Source organism: Poromitra crassiceps (genome assembly GCF_964638095.1).
Source record: "Poromitra crassiceps genome assembly, chromosome: 29".
NCBI classification, from domain to species: domain Eukaryota; kingdom Metazoa; phylum Chordata; class Actinopteri; order Beryciformes; family Melamphaidae; genus Poromitra; species Poromitra crassiceps.
The window spans coordinates 17,834,053-17,850,207 of record NC_139641.1 but is presented as its reverse complement, the minus strand read 5'-3'; the positions used below and the strand labels follow the sequence as shown (position 1 = coordinate 17,850,207).

The 16,155-nt window shown below is 46.7% G+C and overlaps 1 protein-coding gene across 1 annotated transcript in view; it reads left to right on the top strand.

Moving 5' to 3' along the window:
• The window catches only part of LOC310800114 (CUB and sushi domain-containing protein 3-like), a gene marked incomplete at both ends in the record, with an annotated part of 662,783 nt that overhangs the window by 255,291 nt on the left and 391,337 nt on the right, over positions 1 to 16,155 (top strand). Inside the window, 3 exons of the mRNA XM_083662685.1 lie at positions 8,531 to 8,643; positions 11,298 to 11,375; positions 15,572 to 15,659. Coding sequence (XP_083518811.1) covers positions 8,531 to 8,643; positions 11,298 to 11,375; positions 15,572 to 15,659 — 279 coding nt within the window. The remainder of the gene's footprint in view (positions 1 to 8,530; positions 8,644 to 11,297; positions 11,376 to 15,571; positions 15,660 to 16,155) is intronic.

Here is a 16,155-nt window from a genome sequence, read left to right as displayed (position 1 = left end):
CTAAATTCTTATAATTCCAGATGTAGGATGGAATTATGGTTTACAGAATTACAGTTTTTTGAAGAAAGCAGATGTGAAAAATGGGAAGGTTTTGACACAGGTGCGAGCAACATCTACTCATACTGTGCCCCTGTTTCCACCTGTTTAACGCGGCTGTCTGAATGTCGTCCATTTTGAACTGCTGTGGATTGTAGTCTTTCCTCAGCCAAGCACCTGAAGGATGTGGGAATAATTCTAGCTGTTCTGATACTTAAAAGTCAAGATATTCTGGGAATATAGATCAGGAAACATGTTTTGCTGACGTCTTTTACCACCTTTTATCCTTTCATCAATTGAAGATTTCTGTTGAATCTCTGCAAATGAGTTTATTGATTCCATCTTCGTCACGCTGGGGAAGGATGATGCGAGGCTACACATCAATCACCGTGAAAATAGACCAAAAAACACACCTCTGCTTCCTCTGACCAAGGCAACATTTTTGATATTTTTCTGCTCCCTGATTGTTTTTCTTTCTCCCTCTCTGTCATCCAGTGTCTATCAAGTGATGTTACTGTTGGAAGCATGGTTGATTCTCAATCTGCGTGGTGCAAAAAACGCATTCCAGAAAGTGTTACGCTACGTTCACACAGGGCACCTACGCCTCGCCTTGCCTCAACCCACGCCTACGCCTACAGACCTTGAGCTGGGCGTGAACCTATCACACGCTTTTGCGATCACACTGCACGCCTATTCCACGCTGAACCTGAGCCGAGTCACAAGCGCCTCTCCTCTCTCCCGAGTGTTTTTTTCACGTGTGGTCCCGAATTATCCTGGGTAGGTAAAATAAATCTGATATATTTAATGTGCTATTGATGCTGGATATGTATAACCAGGTCTCCTTCTTGGGTGACTGCTGTCATAGAGAACTGGATGCTGTTGTACTAAGTGGATGAACTTTTCATTGTCCATCTTGCTTCTTCGGTCGCTATTCTCTCTCCTGAAGATTTGTTTACCGACGGGGAGAAAGCCCCACGTGATAGCCACCCGTCAATCACTCTCTCTCTCTCTCTCTCTCTGCTCAACACTGTTGTAGTAACTCAATTTTATTTTAAAATGCAGTTGCCTTTGCCATTTCCTTTCGTTTTTCCTTCATGGCTTGACAGAAAAGAAGTCTGCCTTCATGCCTAAACGATCAAATCGGCGCAGCTCAGGCGAGGCATGGGTACACGCAAGGTTCACGTTGAGGTGCCCTGTGTACACAGCCTCATTGACTAAAAAGGACGCCTATTTAAAAGCGTGGGTAAAGGCAAGGCGTAGGCAAGGCTTGGGTGCCCTGTGTGAATGTAGCCATCTGCCATCTGGTTACGTGGCTATCTGAGTGGTTACATGGCTATCTGAGTGAGTGGTTACATGGCTATCTGAGTGGTTACGTGGCTATCTGAGTGGTTACATGGCTATCTGAGTGGTTACATGGCTATCTGAGTGGTTACATGGCTATCTGAGTGGTTACATGGCTATCTGAGGAATATTCAAGGCTGTCCAATATTCAAGGAAGAGTCCAATATTCAAGAGCTGCCCAGCTGCCAAGTTACTAACTTAGCATCATGTGTATTGAAGTCAGCCCCTTCTTACTGGAATTTATTGATCTTTCTTAGCAAAATATAAGCCCATCAGAATTTCCCAGAAGCCCACGATCTTCCTCTGCGCTCAGGCTGAAGAGAATGCAACATTTCCGTGTGAAGGAGGTGTATTGATAATTGACCCTGGTTTTCCACCAGGGCAATTAATATCAGGATGTATTGGGTCTGCAGTGACAGCCTCACTGTGCAGCAGCTAATCTGCTGGCAGACAGGCAGCATGCTGGACCAGCACATCTCCTGCAGTCTGTTCCCAGAGAGTGAGTTTGTGATAAAGGGCCAGAGGGCTCTTCCTCCTTATCACCTACAGTACAGTGGAATCCTCTTCTAGTGCAGATCATTTTAGGACTGATCAAACTGATCAATATGGTTATTATAGCTTCTTCTTCTTCTTCTTCTTCTTCTTCTTCTTCTTCTTCTTCTTCTTCTTCTTCTTCTTCTTCTTCTTCTTCTTCTTTGTCATGCAAATACCCTACTAATTGACATTTCTATATTTGTTGCATGAATACAGTACAGTACTACATACTACTACTACTACTACATACTACTACTACTACTATTCCACGGTATTCTTAAAATCATTCCCTCGCATCGTAGATTTGACGGAAAATGTGCCGGGAAGAGGGGGTGAATCACCTGGCACCCATCTTTGTCAAATTTGGACTGATCATTCATGATCTGGGTTATAGCCATAACCCAAATAGAGAGGAGCTGATCATTCATGATCTGGGTTATAGCCATAACCCAAATAGAGAGGAGCTGATCATTCATGATCTGGGTTATAGCCATAACCCAAATAGAGAGGAGCCGGACACTGGAGAATGAATCGTGCCTCTCTGGCCTCGAGGCCACGTCTCGCCGCAGTACCCGCACACTGGGACTCGTTACAGTACCCGCACACTGGGACTCGTTACAGTACCCGCACACTGGGACTCGTTACAGTACCCGCACACTGGGACTCGTTACAGTAGCCGCACACTGGGACTCGTTACAGTACCCGCACACTGGGACTCGTTACAGTACCCGCACACTGGGACTCGTTACAGTACCCGCACACTGGGACTCGTTACAGTACCCGCACACTGGGACTCGTTACAGTACCCGCACACTGGGACTCGTTACAGTACCCGCACACTGGGACTCGTTACAGTACCCGCACACTGGGACTCGTTACAGTACCCGCACACTGGGACTCGTTACAGTACCCGCACACTGGGACTCGTTACAGTACCCGCACACTGGGACTCGTTACAGTACCCGCACACTGGGACTCGTTACAGTACCCGCACACTGGGACTCGTTACAGTACCCGCACACTGGGACTCGTTACAGTGGTATTTTGATGATATCGCCACGTCGCCTGCTGACCCCTTCTCCCTTCACATTATAAGATATATCTCATTCTGAGGACTTTGTGAAAACACTCTAATGCACATTGTGTCTGAACCTGTGTCAAAATCTACCATTAGTCTTTGAGAGGTCTAAATCGATAATATGGGAGATGCACAAACTTGGGATGAAACCAAGCATATAAAACAGTGCGTTCATGCCAAGAAGTCATCTCTGGGAAGCTGTATTGCATATCTATGAGGGGGAAACAGACAGTCTGAGTCAGTCCGGAGAGATCCTGGAGACTGGCAATGCATTATGTGTGGGATCCATTTTTCCAATTGGACTTTCTCGTCTTTTGTCACTCAATATGCACGGGAGGAGATACAATAAGAAAACAGCGTCACCACAATGCACTCACTTATTGTCATGGAGACTGTCTGGGCGGTCCAATTTAATTGATTGGTTGTTGAGAGGCTTACATTGACGAGAGCCAGGGAAGTAGATAGATAGATAGAGGTCTTTGTGGACCAGCCAGGACAACTTGAGAGACAAAACTCCATGGCCCAGTTTATTTTCTGCTATGAATAATAGACATACCACCTCCAACGACGCGCTCAATTAGACACAACATTATAACCTCAGCGAAGAAAACGAGGAAATGTTGGCTGGCATGTCACCAATTAACACCTTCAGGCATAACGGCTGCTGGCGTTCTTTTTGGAAGTATTGCATTTGACCACTTATACTTTGTGTTGTAATGCTTACATTACTGTATGTATTAGGGGCATGTTCTTGTGGCCTATTATTGTGAAGTCTTAGACTAATTTCAATCATGAAGGCTCTGCAGCCAATACCCTGCTCATCCACATCATTAGTCACACATATCACATCACATTGATGACAGATCATGTTTCAGCTGCTTGGCTAAAGTTGGCCCTTGACGACAGCAGTATATTCACCTCTGCTCCTCTTCAATCTGGAACATCACTCCTGTGCTGCCTGGAGCATCCTTGCTAGAGCTTTATGGTCGCTCTCCGTTTGCTCCCAGACTTATAGCAGAGACCTTGCTATCATTTGCAGCCTCTCTGCTACAGGAAACATGCAGACTTATAGCAGAGACCTTGCTATCATTTGTAGCCTCTCTGCTACAGGAAACATGCAGACTTATAGCAGAGACCTTGCTATCATTTGCAGCCTCTGCTACAGGAAACATGCAGACTTATAGCAGAGACCTTGCTATCATTTGCAGCCTCTGCTACAGGAAACATGCAGACTTATAGCAGAGACCTTGCTATCATTTGCAGCCTCTCTGCTACAGGAAACATGCAGACTAGCAGAGACCTTGCTATCATTTGCAGCCTCTCTGCTACAGGAAACATGCAGACTTATAGCAGAGACCTTGCTATCATTTGCAGCCTCTCTGCTACAGGAAACATGCAGACTTATAGCAGAGACCTTGCTATCATTTGCAGCCTCTCTGCTACAGGAAACATGCAGACTTATAGCAGAGACCTTGCTATCATTTGCAGCCTCTCTGCTACAGGAAACATGCAGACTTATAGCAGAGACCTTGCTATCATTTGTAGCCTCTCTGCTACAGGAAACATGGAGACTTATAGCTGAGACCTTGCTATCATTTGCAGCCTCTGCTACAGGAAACATGCAGACTTATAGCAGAGACCTTGCTATCATTTGTAGCCTCTGCTACAGGAACCATGCAGACTTATAGCAGAGACATTGCTATCATTTGCAGCCTCTGCTACAGGAAACATGCAGACTTATAGCAGAGACCTTGCTATCATTTGCAGCCTCTGCTACAGGAAACATGCAGACTTATAGCAGATACCTTGCTATCATTTGCAGCCTCTGCTACAGGAAACATGCAGACTTATAGCAGAGACCTTGTTATCATTTGCAGCCTCTGCTACAGGAAACATGCAGACTTATAGCAGATACCTTGCTATCATTTGCAGCCTCTCTGCTACAGGAAACATGCAGACTTATAGCAGAGACCTTGCTATCATTTGTAGCCTCTGCTACAGGAAACATGCAGACTTATAGCAGATACCTTGCTATCATTTGCAGCCTCTCTGCTACAGGAAACATGCAGACTTATAGCAGAGACCTTGCTATCATTTGTAGCCTCTGCTACAGGAAACATGCAGACTTATAGCAGATACCTTGCTATCATTTGCAGCCTCTCTGCTACAGGAAACATGCAGACTTATAGCAGATACCTTGCTATCATTTGCAGCCTCTCTGCTACAGGAAACATGCAGACTTATAGCAGAGACCTTGCTATCATTTGTAGCCTCTGCTACAGGAAACATGCAGACTTATAGCAGATACCTTGCTATCATTTGCAGCCTCTCTGCTACAGGAAACATGCAGACTTATAGCAGATACCTTGCTATCATTTGTAGCCTCTCTGCTACAGGAAACATGCAGACTTATAGCAGAGACCTTGTTATCATTTGTAGCCTCTCTGCTACAGGAAACATGCAGACTTATAGCAGAGACCTTGCTATCATTTGTAGCCTCTGCTACAGGAAACATGCAGGCGTTTGCTTGTAAATCGCTCCGTCAACTGAAGGCTGCTCCTTTTCATCCTGTCCATAAATTTGCGCCGTTAGATTTAATCAACGACGCATCAATGTGACCAAAAGGTCAACTTTTGTGTGGAATCAATTACCTTTTAACTCCCCTATAGGAGCAGCTGTCATCTCCCAGTATGATGGATGATTTGTGTTTTTAATATCGGCGTTCAGAAATCACATATGTTGATCAAGTGGAAATAGAACATGTAGCCAGCAGCAGCCTGTAATGTCTTGTTTCTATTCTCTGAGCTAATACAGGCCAGAGATCATCAGGAGGACATCTCAAATAGCAGGGACCTGCTGTGTTTTCTAAATGGAGTTGACTTTGCATGTTCTCCCCGTGTCTGTGTGGGTTTCCTCCCACAGTCCAAAGATAGGCTGTGTTTGTGTACTATCATAATGTAATCTAGTAAAAAAAATGTGTAGTATGTATTAGGGGTGTCACGATACACTCAGTTCACAATACGATACGATACACGATATTGGGTTCACGATAACGATACGATATGATATTTTAACAATATTTTTTTGCCATCGATTTGTAAGTTGAGGGGGCATCCTCCACGCTAATTTGAGTAATTTCACCATTTTCATCCGTGTCTGTAACGTCCCTCGTCTGTTCAAACAAAGCAATAAAAAGGAGAGTGAGCATGCAATCAGATGCAGATCAGTGCCACCATGTCCAGCTTCTTTTTCTCAAGATATGAGATTTCATCTCAACGATACATATTGTCACGTTTTGATACCGCAATATATTGTGGGACGATATATTGTGACACCCCTAGTATGTATGTATGTTGTGTGGAGATATCTGATGTAGCATGACTGTGATGATGCTATATCAAGCCCTTTGAGACATGCTTGTGATAAGGGGCTGTTTACATAACTGAACTGAGAACTGACAAGAAATCAAATGTCAAGTTTGAGTTATACATTTTTCTCTCACCTGCAAATGGCCATTAAGGGAAAATCCAAATACACCAGAAAAAAATGCCTCTCTCTCTTGGTGAAGGCAGCACCTTCACCATCACACTCTCTCACATACTCTCTCTCCCTTAGTTCCTGTTCTCTTTCTGCCCTTTCAGTGACTCTGCAGTAAATGCCAAAGAAATTACATAGAACAATGATCCTTAAAAGTCATTCCATTGTGCTCACCTTAACACACCATAACCCCACACCTCCCTCCACCTTAACACACCATAACCCCACACCTCCCTCCGCCTTAACACACCATAACCCCACACCTCCCTCCGCCTTAACACACCATAACCCCACACCTCCCTCCACCTTAACACACCATAACCCCACACCCCCCTCCACCTTAACACACCATAACCCCACACCTCCCTCCACCTTAACACACCATAACCCCACACCTCCCTCCACCTTAACACACCATAACCCCACACCCCCCTCCACCTTAACACACCATAACCCCACACCTCCCTCCACCTTAACACACCATAACCCCACACCTCCCTCCACCTTAACACACCATAACCCCACACCTCCCTCCACCTTAACACACCATAACCCCACACCTCCCTCCACCTTAACACACCATAACCCCACACCTCCCTCCACCTTAACACACCATAACCCCCCCACCTCCCTCCGCCTTAACACATCGTGCTGTTTTTTCAACACTCAGCCAGTTGGGGCACACTGGGCTCAACTGCACTATTTCCTCTCTCAGCCAGTCCGCAGCCTGTGTTTAATAGCTAGAGTGGCATTGTGCGCTATTGACTGTGCTATCACAGGGTGCGGTGCGCGGCTAGCTGGTATGACAGGGTGCGGTGCACGGCTAGCTGGTATGACAGGGTGCGGTGCGCGGCTAGCTGCTATGACAGGGTGCGGTGCACGGCTAGCTGGTATGACAGGGTGCGGTGCACGGCTAGCTGCCATGACAGGGTGCGGTGCGCGGCTAGCTGCTATGACAGGGTGCGGTGCACGGCTAGCTGGTATGACAGGGTGCGGTGCACGGCTAGCTGGTATGACAGGGTGCGGTGCGCGGCTAGCTGCTATGACAGGGTGCGGTGCACGGCTAGCTGGTATGACAGGGTGCGGTGCACGGCTAGCTGCCATGACAGGGTGCGGTGCGCGGCTAGCTGCCATGACAGGGTGCGGTGCGCCGGCTAGCTGGTATGACAGGGTGTTGTGCGCGGCTAGCTGGTATGACAGGGTGTTGTGCGTGGCTAGCTGGTATGACAGGGTGTTGTGCGCGGCTAGCTGGTATGACAGGGTGTTGTGCGTGGCTAGCTGGTATGACAGGGTGTTGTGCGTGGCTAGCTGGTATGACAGGGTGTTGTGCGTGGCTAGCTGGTATGACAGGGTGTTGTGCGCGGCTAGCTGGTATGACAGGGTGTTGTGCGTGGCTAGCTGGTATGACAGGGTGCGGTGCGCGGCTAGCTGGTATGACAGGGTGTTGTGCGTGGCTAGCTGGTATGACAGGGTGTTGTGCGTGGCTAGCTGGTATGACAGGGAGTGGTGCGCGGCTAGCTGGTATGACAGGGTGTTGTGCGTGGCTAGCTGGTATGACAGGGTGTTGTGCGTGGCTAGCTGGTATGACAGGGAGTGGTGCGCGGCTAGCTGGTATGACAGGGTGTTGTGCGTGGCTAGCTGGTATGACAGGGTGCGGTGCGCAGCTAGCTGGTATGACAGGGTGCGGTGCGCAGCTAGCTGGTATGACAGGGTGCGGTGGGGGGGGGGGGCACCAGGGGCCTCTTCGTGAAGCCAACACTGTTTATTAATTTGCTCTTGCGTGAATGGCTAACGGCTAGCCATTCTACTAGCCTTACAGCTAGCTGATGGCTGCTAAGTTCTGAAAATAGGTGTCTATTGTATTATTCCGGCTAACGTTATCGATTAGTTTCATTTTTCCTTTCATTTTTCCTCCCCAATCATCTCCAGTATCGTCTGCAGTAACGTTAAAAGATGATGAAGATGATATGTTATTTTTCTCCTCCTCTTCTTCTTCACACTCAGGCTGTCTGGTATGAATATTCCAGCGCCCATCATCAGCAACAAAAACTGGCTCCGGCTGCACTTTGTGACGGAGAGCAACCACCGCCACAAAGGCTTCAGGGCTCAGTATCAAGGTAAGACATGATGACTTCATTTGCAAATCCTAATAGAGGGCACTCTGCTTGAACAAAAAGGGGCCATTGTGGGGGGAAATACGCTGTAATTACCAAACATGTTTTTGATCTTTGTCAACTGAATATCAAACCGTTTTCATTAATACCCCCACTGTTGAAGGCAAAGGCTGTATGAAGGTTTTTTTTCAGCTTCAAACCATTGACTTCAAAGGCTTTTGTTAATCAATTATTTGAGAGATAAATAATGTGTATAACACAGCTCGAGCAGCTCAATAATCCATTACCTTGACATTGTCCCCTGGCACGACTTTCAAGTCAGGCCAGGGGACAAAGTATGTAGGCTATACCATGCCACAGATACTATATGTAGGCTATACCATGCCACAGATACTAACAGCCCGGCACCAAACCAGGCTAGAAGGGATACAGCCATGGACGAAGTGATGCAAAATCTCCCCAGGCGTTCACAGGGGAACAGACAATCGCCATAAAACTCTCCAAACATCATTTATTTCAGGCTCTTTCACACACAGATCGCGGCAAAAAAGCAGTTTAGGGGTCCCGCAAAGCCCGCAGCCTCGCCACAGAAATTGCTTTCACACAGAGCCAAGCAGCACGGCCACATTCCCGTGCTGCAGTGTACTTTCAGGTGAAATCCCCTGCTCCCGGATTGAAAGGCGAGCACCACTCGCATGGTGGGCGGACTCGCCTTAAGTTAATATCAAAACCCATGCATCTGCTCCTCAGACCAACTCGCCACAAACAGCTATAGCCCTCTGAAGCTTATTATTATATCCGTTAATTTTACCTACTAATGTCAACATCGTTTGAGCATAAAGCCTAGAGAGGTGGAGAGGGAGAAAGGTAGGAAGAGAGCAGGGGGGAAGCGGGAGGGAGGCTAGGAGAGAGAGCAGAACAGACAGGATATACTAGGGCTGGGCGATATGGTCACGAGTAGTCACAGGGGACAGTTTCAAAACATACTAATGTCAAATTTAGCAATCAAGTTATCATGTATTATAATTACCAGGCGATATGATGCCACTGAATAGACAACAAACAGTCTGACATTTATCACCCAGCCCTGCCCCTATAGGGCATACAGCAGCTACTCATTGGCCATCCCGCTGCAGTGACCAGGGCAGCAGCGGCACACTAGAACCGGCAGCGGAGGGGCCAGGCCAAACGAGCAACAGCTCAGACAATCTGACTACTCTATCCATTAACCAGAACTAACTAGCACACAAGGAATCTAACTAATCTACAGCCTAGTCTGCCCTGTCCCACTCTAATCTAATCTAATCTCAGCCTGAACACTATAGAGACAGTCCGCATGTCTGGGAATGCCCACAAAATGTTAAACGGGGTAAAACCGCCGATATAGCTCATGGGCTGACTCACCAAAAGACGGTGCTGCGGCTCTAAACTACAGGTTTGGGGGTTCTAGAGCAGAACACAAGACGTCTGCTCAGATGTGCGTTTACTGCAGTGGTTAAATCCCCGATCGCGTCTGCCTGGGCTGGGCTATCAGCTAAATTCTAACTTTGCTGAATGGATAGAATGGGGGAATTTACCCCACCCTGACCCCGCCCCCAGGCTAACTCAGCGTCTATTGTGGGCGTTCCTACAGCCTGTATGGGCGTTCCCAGACATGCGGACTGTCTCTATAACGATCAACGATCGTTTATTACCCCGTGAGCGCCCGGGGAAAGTTTGCTTCACTTCCATCCGGGGCTGTAGTACCCCATTTAGCCACACCCACAAACCAAGCAGGGAAGCCTGTGACTTCACCATGAAAGCCTTTCTAACAGGTTTTCTACCAGGAGCCTATAACCTGCATGTGTGGCAACTCATTGTAAATGGAGACAGAAAATCAATAGCATGAAAAGGTCCCTATGCGTTTTGCTATTCCCGATGTAAAGGGCCAGTTTCTTTTTAATGCAGCGACAAGTTAAGGAGGGGCTTTATTGTGCAGCGTGCGTTTGAGCATAAGAAACGCCTGGGCCGGTCAGTCACTAAAGAGACACATGTCCAGCTTGTATATAACAGCTTGAATTCATCAGTTGGCTTTAAATGCAGTCTAGGAAAGTGATCATCCCAATGTTTTCCAATTCCAATGCCTTATTTTGCTTGCTTCATTGCTTTTGGCTATTCTGTTGACACCTCAAAGTTCTGACAGTCACATGCATCAGCTGGCTTCTGTGTGCAGTCTGCCTGGCCCCTGCTATGTTTCATTAGAGGCACTCTAAGATATTTAGCCGTGGAGTCCTTTGGGCTGCTGTTTGAGTCTGCATGCTATTTCCCCCTTACAGGCTATAACCCTTAAATCTGCTCTGTCCAATCAATTTCCATCCACTGTTTATATGCCTGAGTTATACAAACAAACAAATGAGAAAATCTCATTTTGCTTTTATAGACTTGCCAATGCAGCCCCTAAAAGAAATGCATCAGGGGCAATAGACCCGTTTCCTGTGGGGGGAAGAGAAGAAAACCATGCAGACCACTAGTGTTATTACTATTACTAGCAATGACATTTTGATGTTCTTCATAGGACCAAGTATCCTCCAGAGAAAGAAACACTTGTACTGTATCTTCTCACATCTAATACTGTAACTTCTTTGATCTAATGACCTCTTTTCATTGCTCTCGACCAGTGAAAAGCTCTGGAGAGCTTAAATCCAGAGGGGTAAAATTATTACCAGGGAAGGACAACAGTAACAAACTGTCTTTGAGTAAGTCTTTTAGTTTTCTTATGCAAATGTGTTCATTGTTTGGCCTTTTCATTTGTGCAGCAGGGCTTTGTGTTCTGGGTCTTTCTTTCTTTCACGTCTCTTTTTGTTGCTGCATCATTTGGTGAAGCATTAAGCTACAGTTAAGATGTTAGGCATTATGAAGGCATTAAGCTACAGTACAGTACAGTACTGTCTTAAGCTACAGTACAGCACAGTACTGTCTTAAGCTACAGTACAGTACAGTACTGTCTTAAGCTACAGTACAGCACAGTACTGTCTTAAGCTACAGTACAGTACAGTACTGTCTTAAGCTACAGTACAGCACAGTACTGTCTTAAGCTACAGTACAGCACAGTACTGTCTTAAGCTACAGTACAGCACAGTACTGTCTTAAGCTACAGTACAGTACAGTACTGTCTTAAGCTACAGTACAGTACTGTCTTAAGCTACAGTACAGTACAGTACTGTCTTAAGCTACAGTACAGTACTGTCTTAAGCTACAGTACAGCACAGTACTGTCTTAAGCTACAGTACAGCACAGTACTGTCTTAAGCTACAGTACAGCACAGTACTGTCTTAAAGTCCCTGGAAACCAAAATCCACAAAAACGTTCTAACTATGTTATTTAGGGTCTTATGCTAGTAATTTTGTGCCTCCGAAATTATTATACATTACTTTCAACCCAAAGCCTTAAAATCGCCACTTTTCTACAAGATTCTAAAAAGTACTTCCTCATTGAATCCAGCAGTGCGTGAGGTGCTAAAACGCAGGAGCTTATGACGTCATAAGCTCTATATAACCTTTGTACACGCGCGCAATCTGCACCCACCTATGGCAAGTCCGTTCTTTGCCCCCAGTGACAGCGCTCCCTCGCTGTCCGTCTCCCTCTGTGTGCCGTCTGCCAGCGCTATGCTTGTGAGATTAGCAAGGTGTCGGGTTTCAGGCGATGCCTCTCCCTCTCTCTCGCTCTCTCTCTCTCGCTCTCTCTCTCTCTGAGAGAGAGAGAGAGAGAGAGAGAGAGAGAGAGAGAGAGAGAGAGAGAGGGAGAGGCATCGCCTGAAACCCGACACCTTGCTTGAGCGAGAGAGAGACAGAGATCTCTTCCTCAGAGCCGCGGAGCAACGCGCGAACACACACACACACACACACACACACACACACACACACACACACACACACACACACACACACACACACACACACACACACACACACACTCGCAAGTGCTGTGTAACTTGATCTCTTTCTCCGTTTCCCTCCCCCCCCTCTCTCTCGCGCTCTCTCTCTCGGAGGAGATAAATGTCCCTGCTGCAGACGGACACGCCCACACATTCCGCGGGAGAAAGTACACTCTAAAAAATAATGAAATCTCATGCGTTTTGCCACACCTGTCAAACCTAAATTTATATACTTTGCAACGTTCATCATCGTTCAAATTTGGCTGGTAGCTTATTAACATAGGGTCCTGTGATGTGATGAACTCAAAATGCTAAATAATAAAGAAATATTTCTGGTTTCCAGGGACTTTAAGCTACAGTACAGCACAGTACTGTCTTAAGCTACAGTACTAGATTTAGAAGTGCAGTCTCTTTTTCTTTCTGATAACACATTTGCCCCGTCGTCTGACTGACTGACTGACTGTCCTGTTGTCTGACTGACTGACTGACTGACTGTCCTGTTGTCTGACTGACTGACTGACTGTCCTGTTGTCTGACTGACTGACTGACTGACTGTCCTGTTGTCTGACTGACTGACTGTCCTGTTGTCTGTCTGTCTGACTGTCCTGTTGTCTGTCTGTCTGACTGACTGACTGACTGTCCTGTTGTCTGTCTGTCTGTCTGACTGACTCACTGACTGACTGACTGACTGACAGTCCTGTTGTCTGACTGACTGACTGTCCTGTTGTCTGTCTGTCTGACTGACTGACTGACTGACTGACTGACAGTCCTGTCGTCTGACTGACTGACTGTCCTGTTGTCTGTCTGTCTGACTGACTGACTGACTGACTGTCCTGTTGTCTGACTGACTGACTGACTGTCCTGTCGTCTGACTGACTGACTGTCCTGTTGTCTGACTGACTGACTGTCCTGTTGTCTGACTGACTGAATGTCCTGTTGTCTGACTGACTGACTGACTGACTGACTGTCCTGTTGTCTGACTGACTGTCTGACTGACTGTGCTGTTGTCTGACTGACTGACTGTCCTGTCGTCTGACTGACTGACTGTCCTGTTGTCTGACTGACTGACTGACTGTCCTGTTGTCTGACTGACTGACTGACTGTCCTGTCTGACTGACTGACTGTCCTGTTGTCTGACTGACTGACTGTCGTCTGACTGACTGACTGTCCTGTTGTCTGTCTGTCTGACTGACTGACTGACTGACTGACTGTCCTGTTGTCTGTCTGACTGACTGACTGACTGACTGACTGACTGACTGTCCTGTTGTCTGTCTGACTGACTGACTGTCCTGTTGTCTGACTGACTGACTGTCCTGTTGTCTGACTGACTGTCTGACTGTCCTGTTGTCTGACTGACTGTCTGATTGTCCTGTTGTCTGACTGACTGACTGACAGAAATGTGCTCAGCTAGATCAGACCTAGGGTGTCTTGGTAGTGCCTCCTCTGGTCAGTTCGGGGGGGACGGGGGACTGGAGGGAGTAGCGTGATCCTCCCACACGTTACGTCCTGCCGCTGAAACTCCTCGCTGTCAGGTGAAAAGAAGCGGCTGGCGACTGCACGTGTATCAGAGGAAACATGTACTAGTCTACAGCTCTCTCCGGATCGTCAGGGCAAGGACCAGGACAGCAGGGGGAAAGTACAATTGGGGAGAAAATGGGAGGAATTTTAAAAAAATAAGGAAAATTTCAAAAAATGTGCTCAGCTATATCAGACCTAGTCATAGACTGTAGCCTACATTGCAGCAAAACTCCCAAATTTGATCTGTTGCAGCCATCAAAAGTCCCTCTTTGGTTCTATCCTACCTAAGCAATACATCAGATTGACTGGAGTTCATACACACACAGCAGTAGTCAAGGCTGAGTGGCAGATGAGTTGTGTGCACTTCACACTGAAGTGAGTGAATACATTCTAATAGCTTGCTGAGCTCTGTCATTAACATAAGCTATTCACAACCTTTAATTTCCTTTAACTCCACAATGTGCTCAACACTTTAGCGATAACAGGTTGTAATCTTTATTACCTTATGTTTCATATTCTTGCCATTGCATGGTGACATGAATAATGTAGGCGGCTATAATCTTTTCTACAAGACAATTAATGTATCATTTAAAAAGAGGAGTCGATGGTGCATAGTACTGTATGCCTTGTGCATCCATGGCGCATAATTGAACCCATAGCAATGTTATAACTCGCCACAATTAACTTCAAAGCTAATGAAGTTCGTAAGTGAAAGCAGAACGAACGCCTCTAGAGCTTCTCGCGTTAAAAACCAAAGTGTGTGATATCTTATTGCCAAGTTACGATTTTACATATTTCATGAATTTCATTTCCGATGCATGCTTTATGTGATTCCCACAATATACTGCAAGAGCTTGTTTAATGTCTGCTTGCACACACGCGCACACACACACACACACACACACACACACACACACACACACACACACACACACACACACACACACACACACACACACACACACACACAGTGAACTTTTATCCTATTTCCAAGCCACTTCTCTACTTTCCCACAGTAGCAAAGGCTATATATTTCATCCTCTCCACAAAGCTTTATCGAGGCTACTTCAACCATTAGTATGTATGGAGAGTCCCACTGAGTGATCACTGTAGTGCCTGTGATGTTGTTGAAGGTTACTTAAGCCTCTTGGTCCCTGTTGGGCTCAGATAGATTCCCCTCATTTTGTTCGAGCTCGCGTACGGTTGCGTTTACCCTTAACATTCCCTTTGATAGCGTAGCGCTCAACAGTAACAGTGTGTCATCGCAAACGCAACGGCAAATAATTGGTAGTGAAAGTCATCTGGCACTGAGAGGCGGGGTCAGTTTCTCTAACTACTGACAACATTTTGTTACCAGACGTTCACTGTGCAAGATTCAAACAGGACATATTTGATCTGCTATAATTCAACTCATTGTCTACATTGGCTGCGTCTGGATGGAAGCATGGAGCTTTGGCAGTGCAGGTGATTGTGTCTCTCTCATTGTCTTGTCTCACTCAGTGAATGAAGGCGGCATCAAACAGTTGTCTAATTACTGCCCAGACCCAGGGGAGCCGGAGAACGGCAAACGGAGTGGCTCCGACTTCAGGTGAGTCAAAGTGCGCCCAGAACCAGAACCGAAGTGAAGGAGCTGAGATTTTGAAACGCCGAGCCATAGAGACAGTGGGAACGCCCACAAAATGTTAAACGGCTGGCGAGCGAGTGGGGTAAAACCGCCCATATATCTCATGGGCTGACTCACCAAAAGACGGTGCTGCGGCTCTAAACTACAGGTTTGGGGGTTCTAGAGCAGAACACAAGACGTCTGCTCAGATGTGCGTTTACTGCGGTGGTTAAATCCCCGATCGTGTCTGCCTGGGCTGGGCTATCAGCTAAATTCTAACTTTGCTGAATGGATAGAACAGGGTTTTTTACCCCACCCTGACCACGCCCCCAGCCAGGCTGAGCCAGCTAACCCAGCGTCTATTGTGGGCGTTCCTAGAGCCTGTATGGGCGTTCCCAGACATGTTGACTGTCTCTATAGGGGAGAGTTGGGCCGTTTTCCATCCAGCTGTCACATCATCACACAGCATATTTAAAACTTT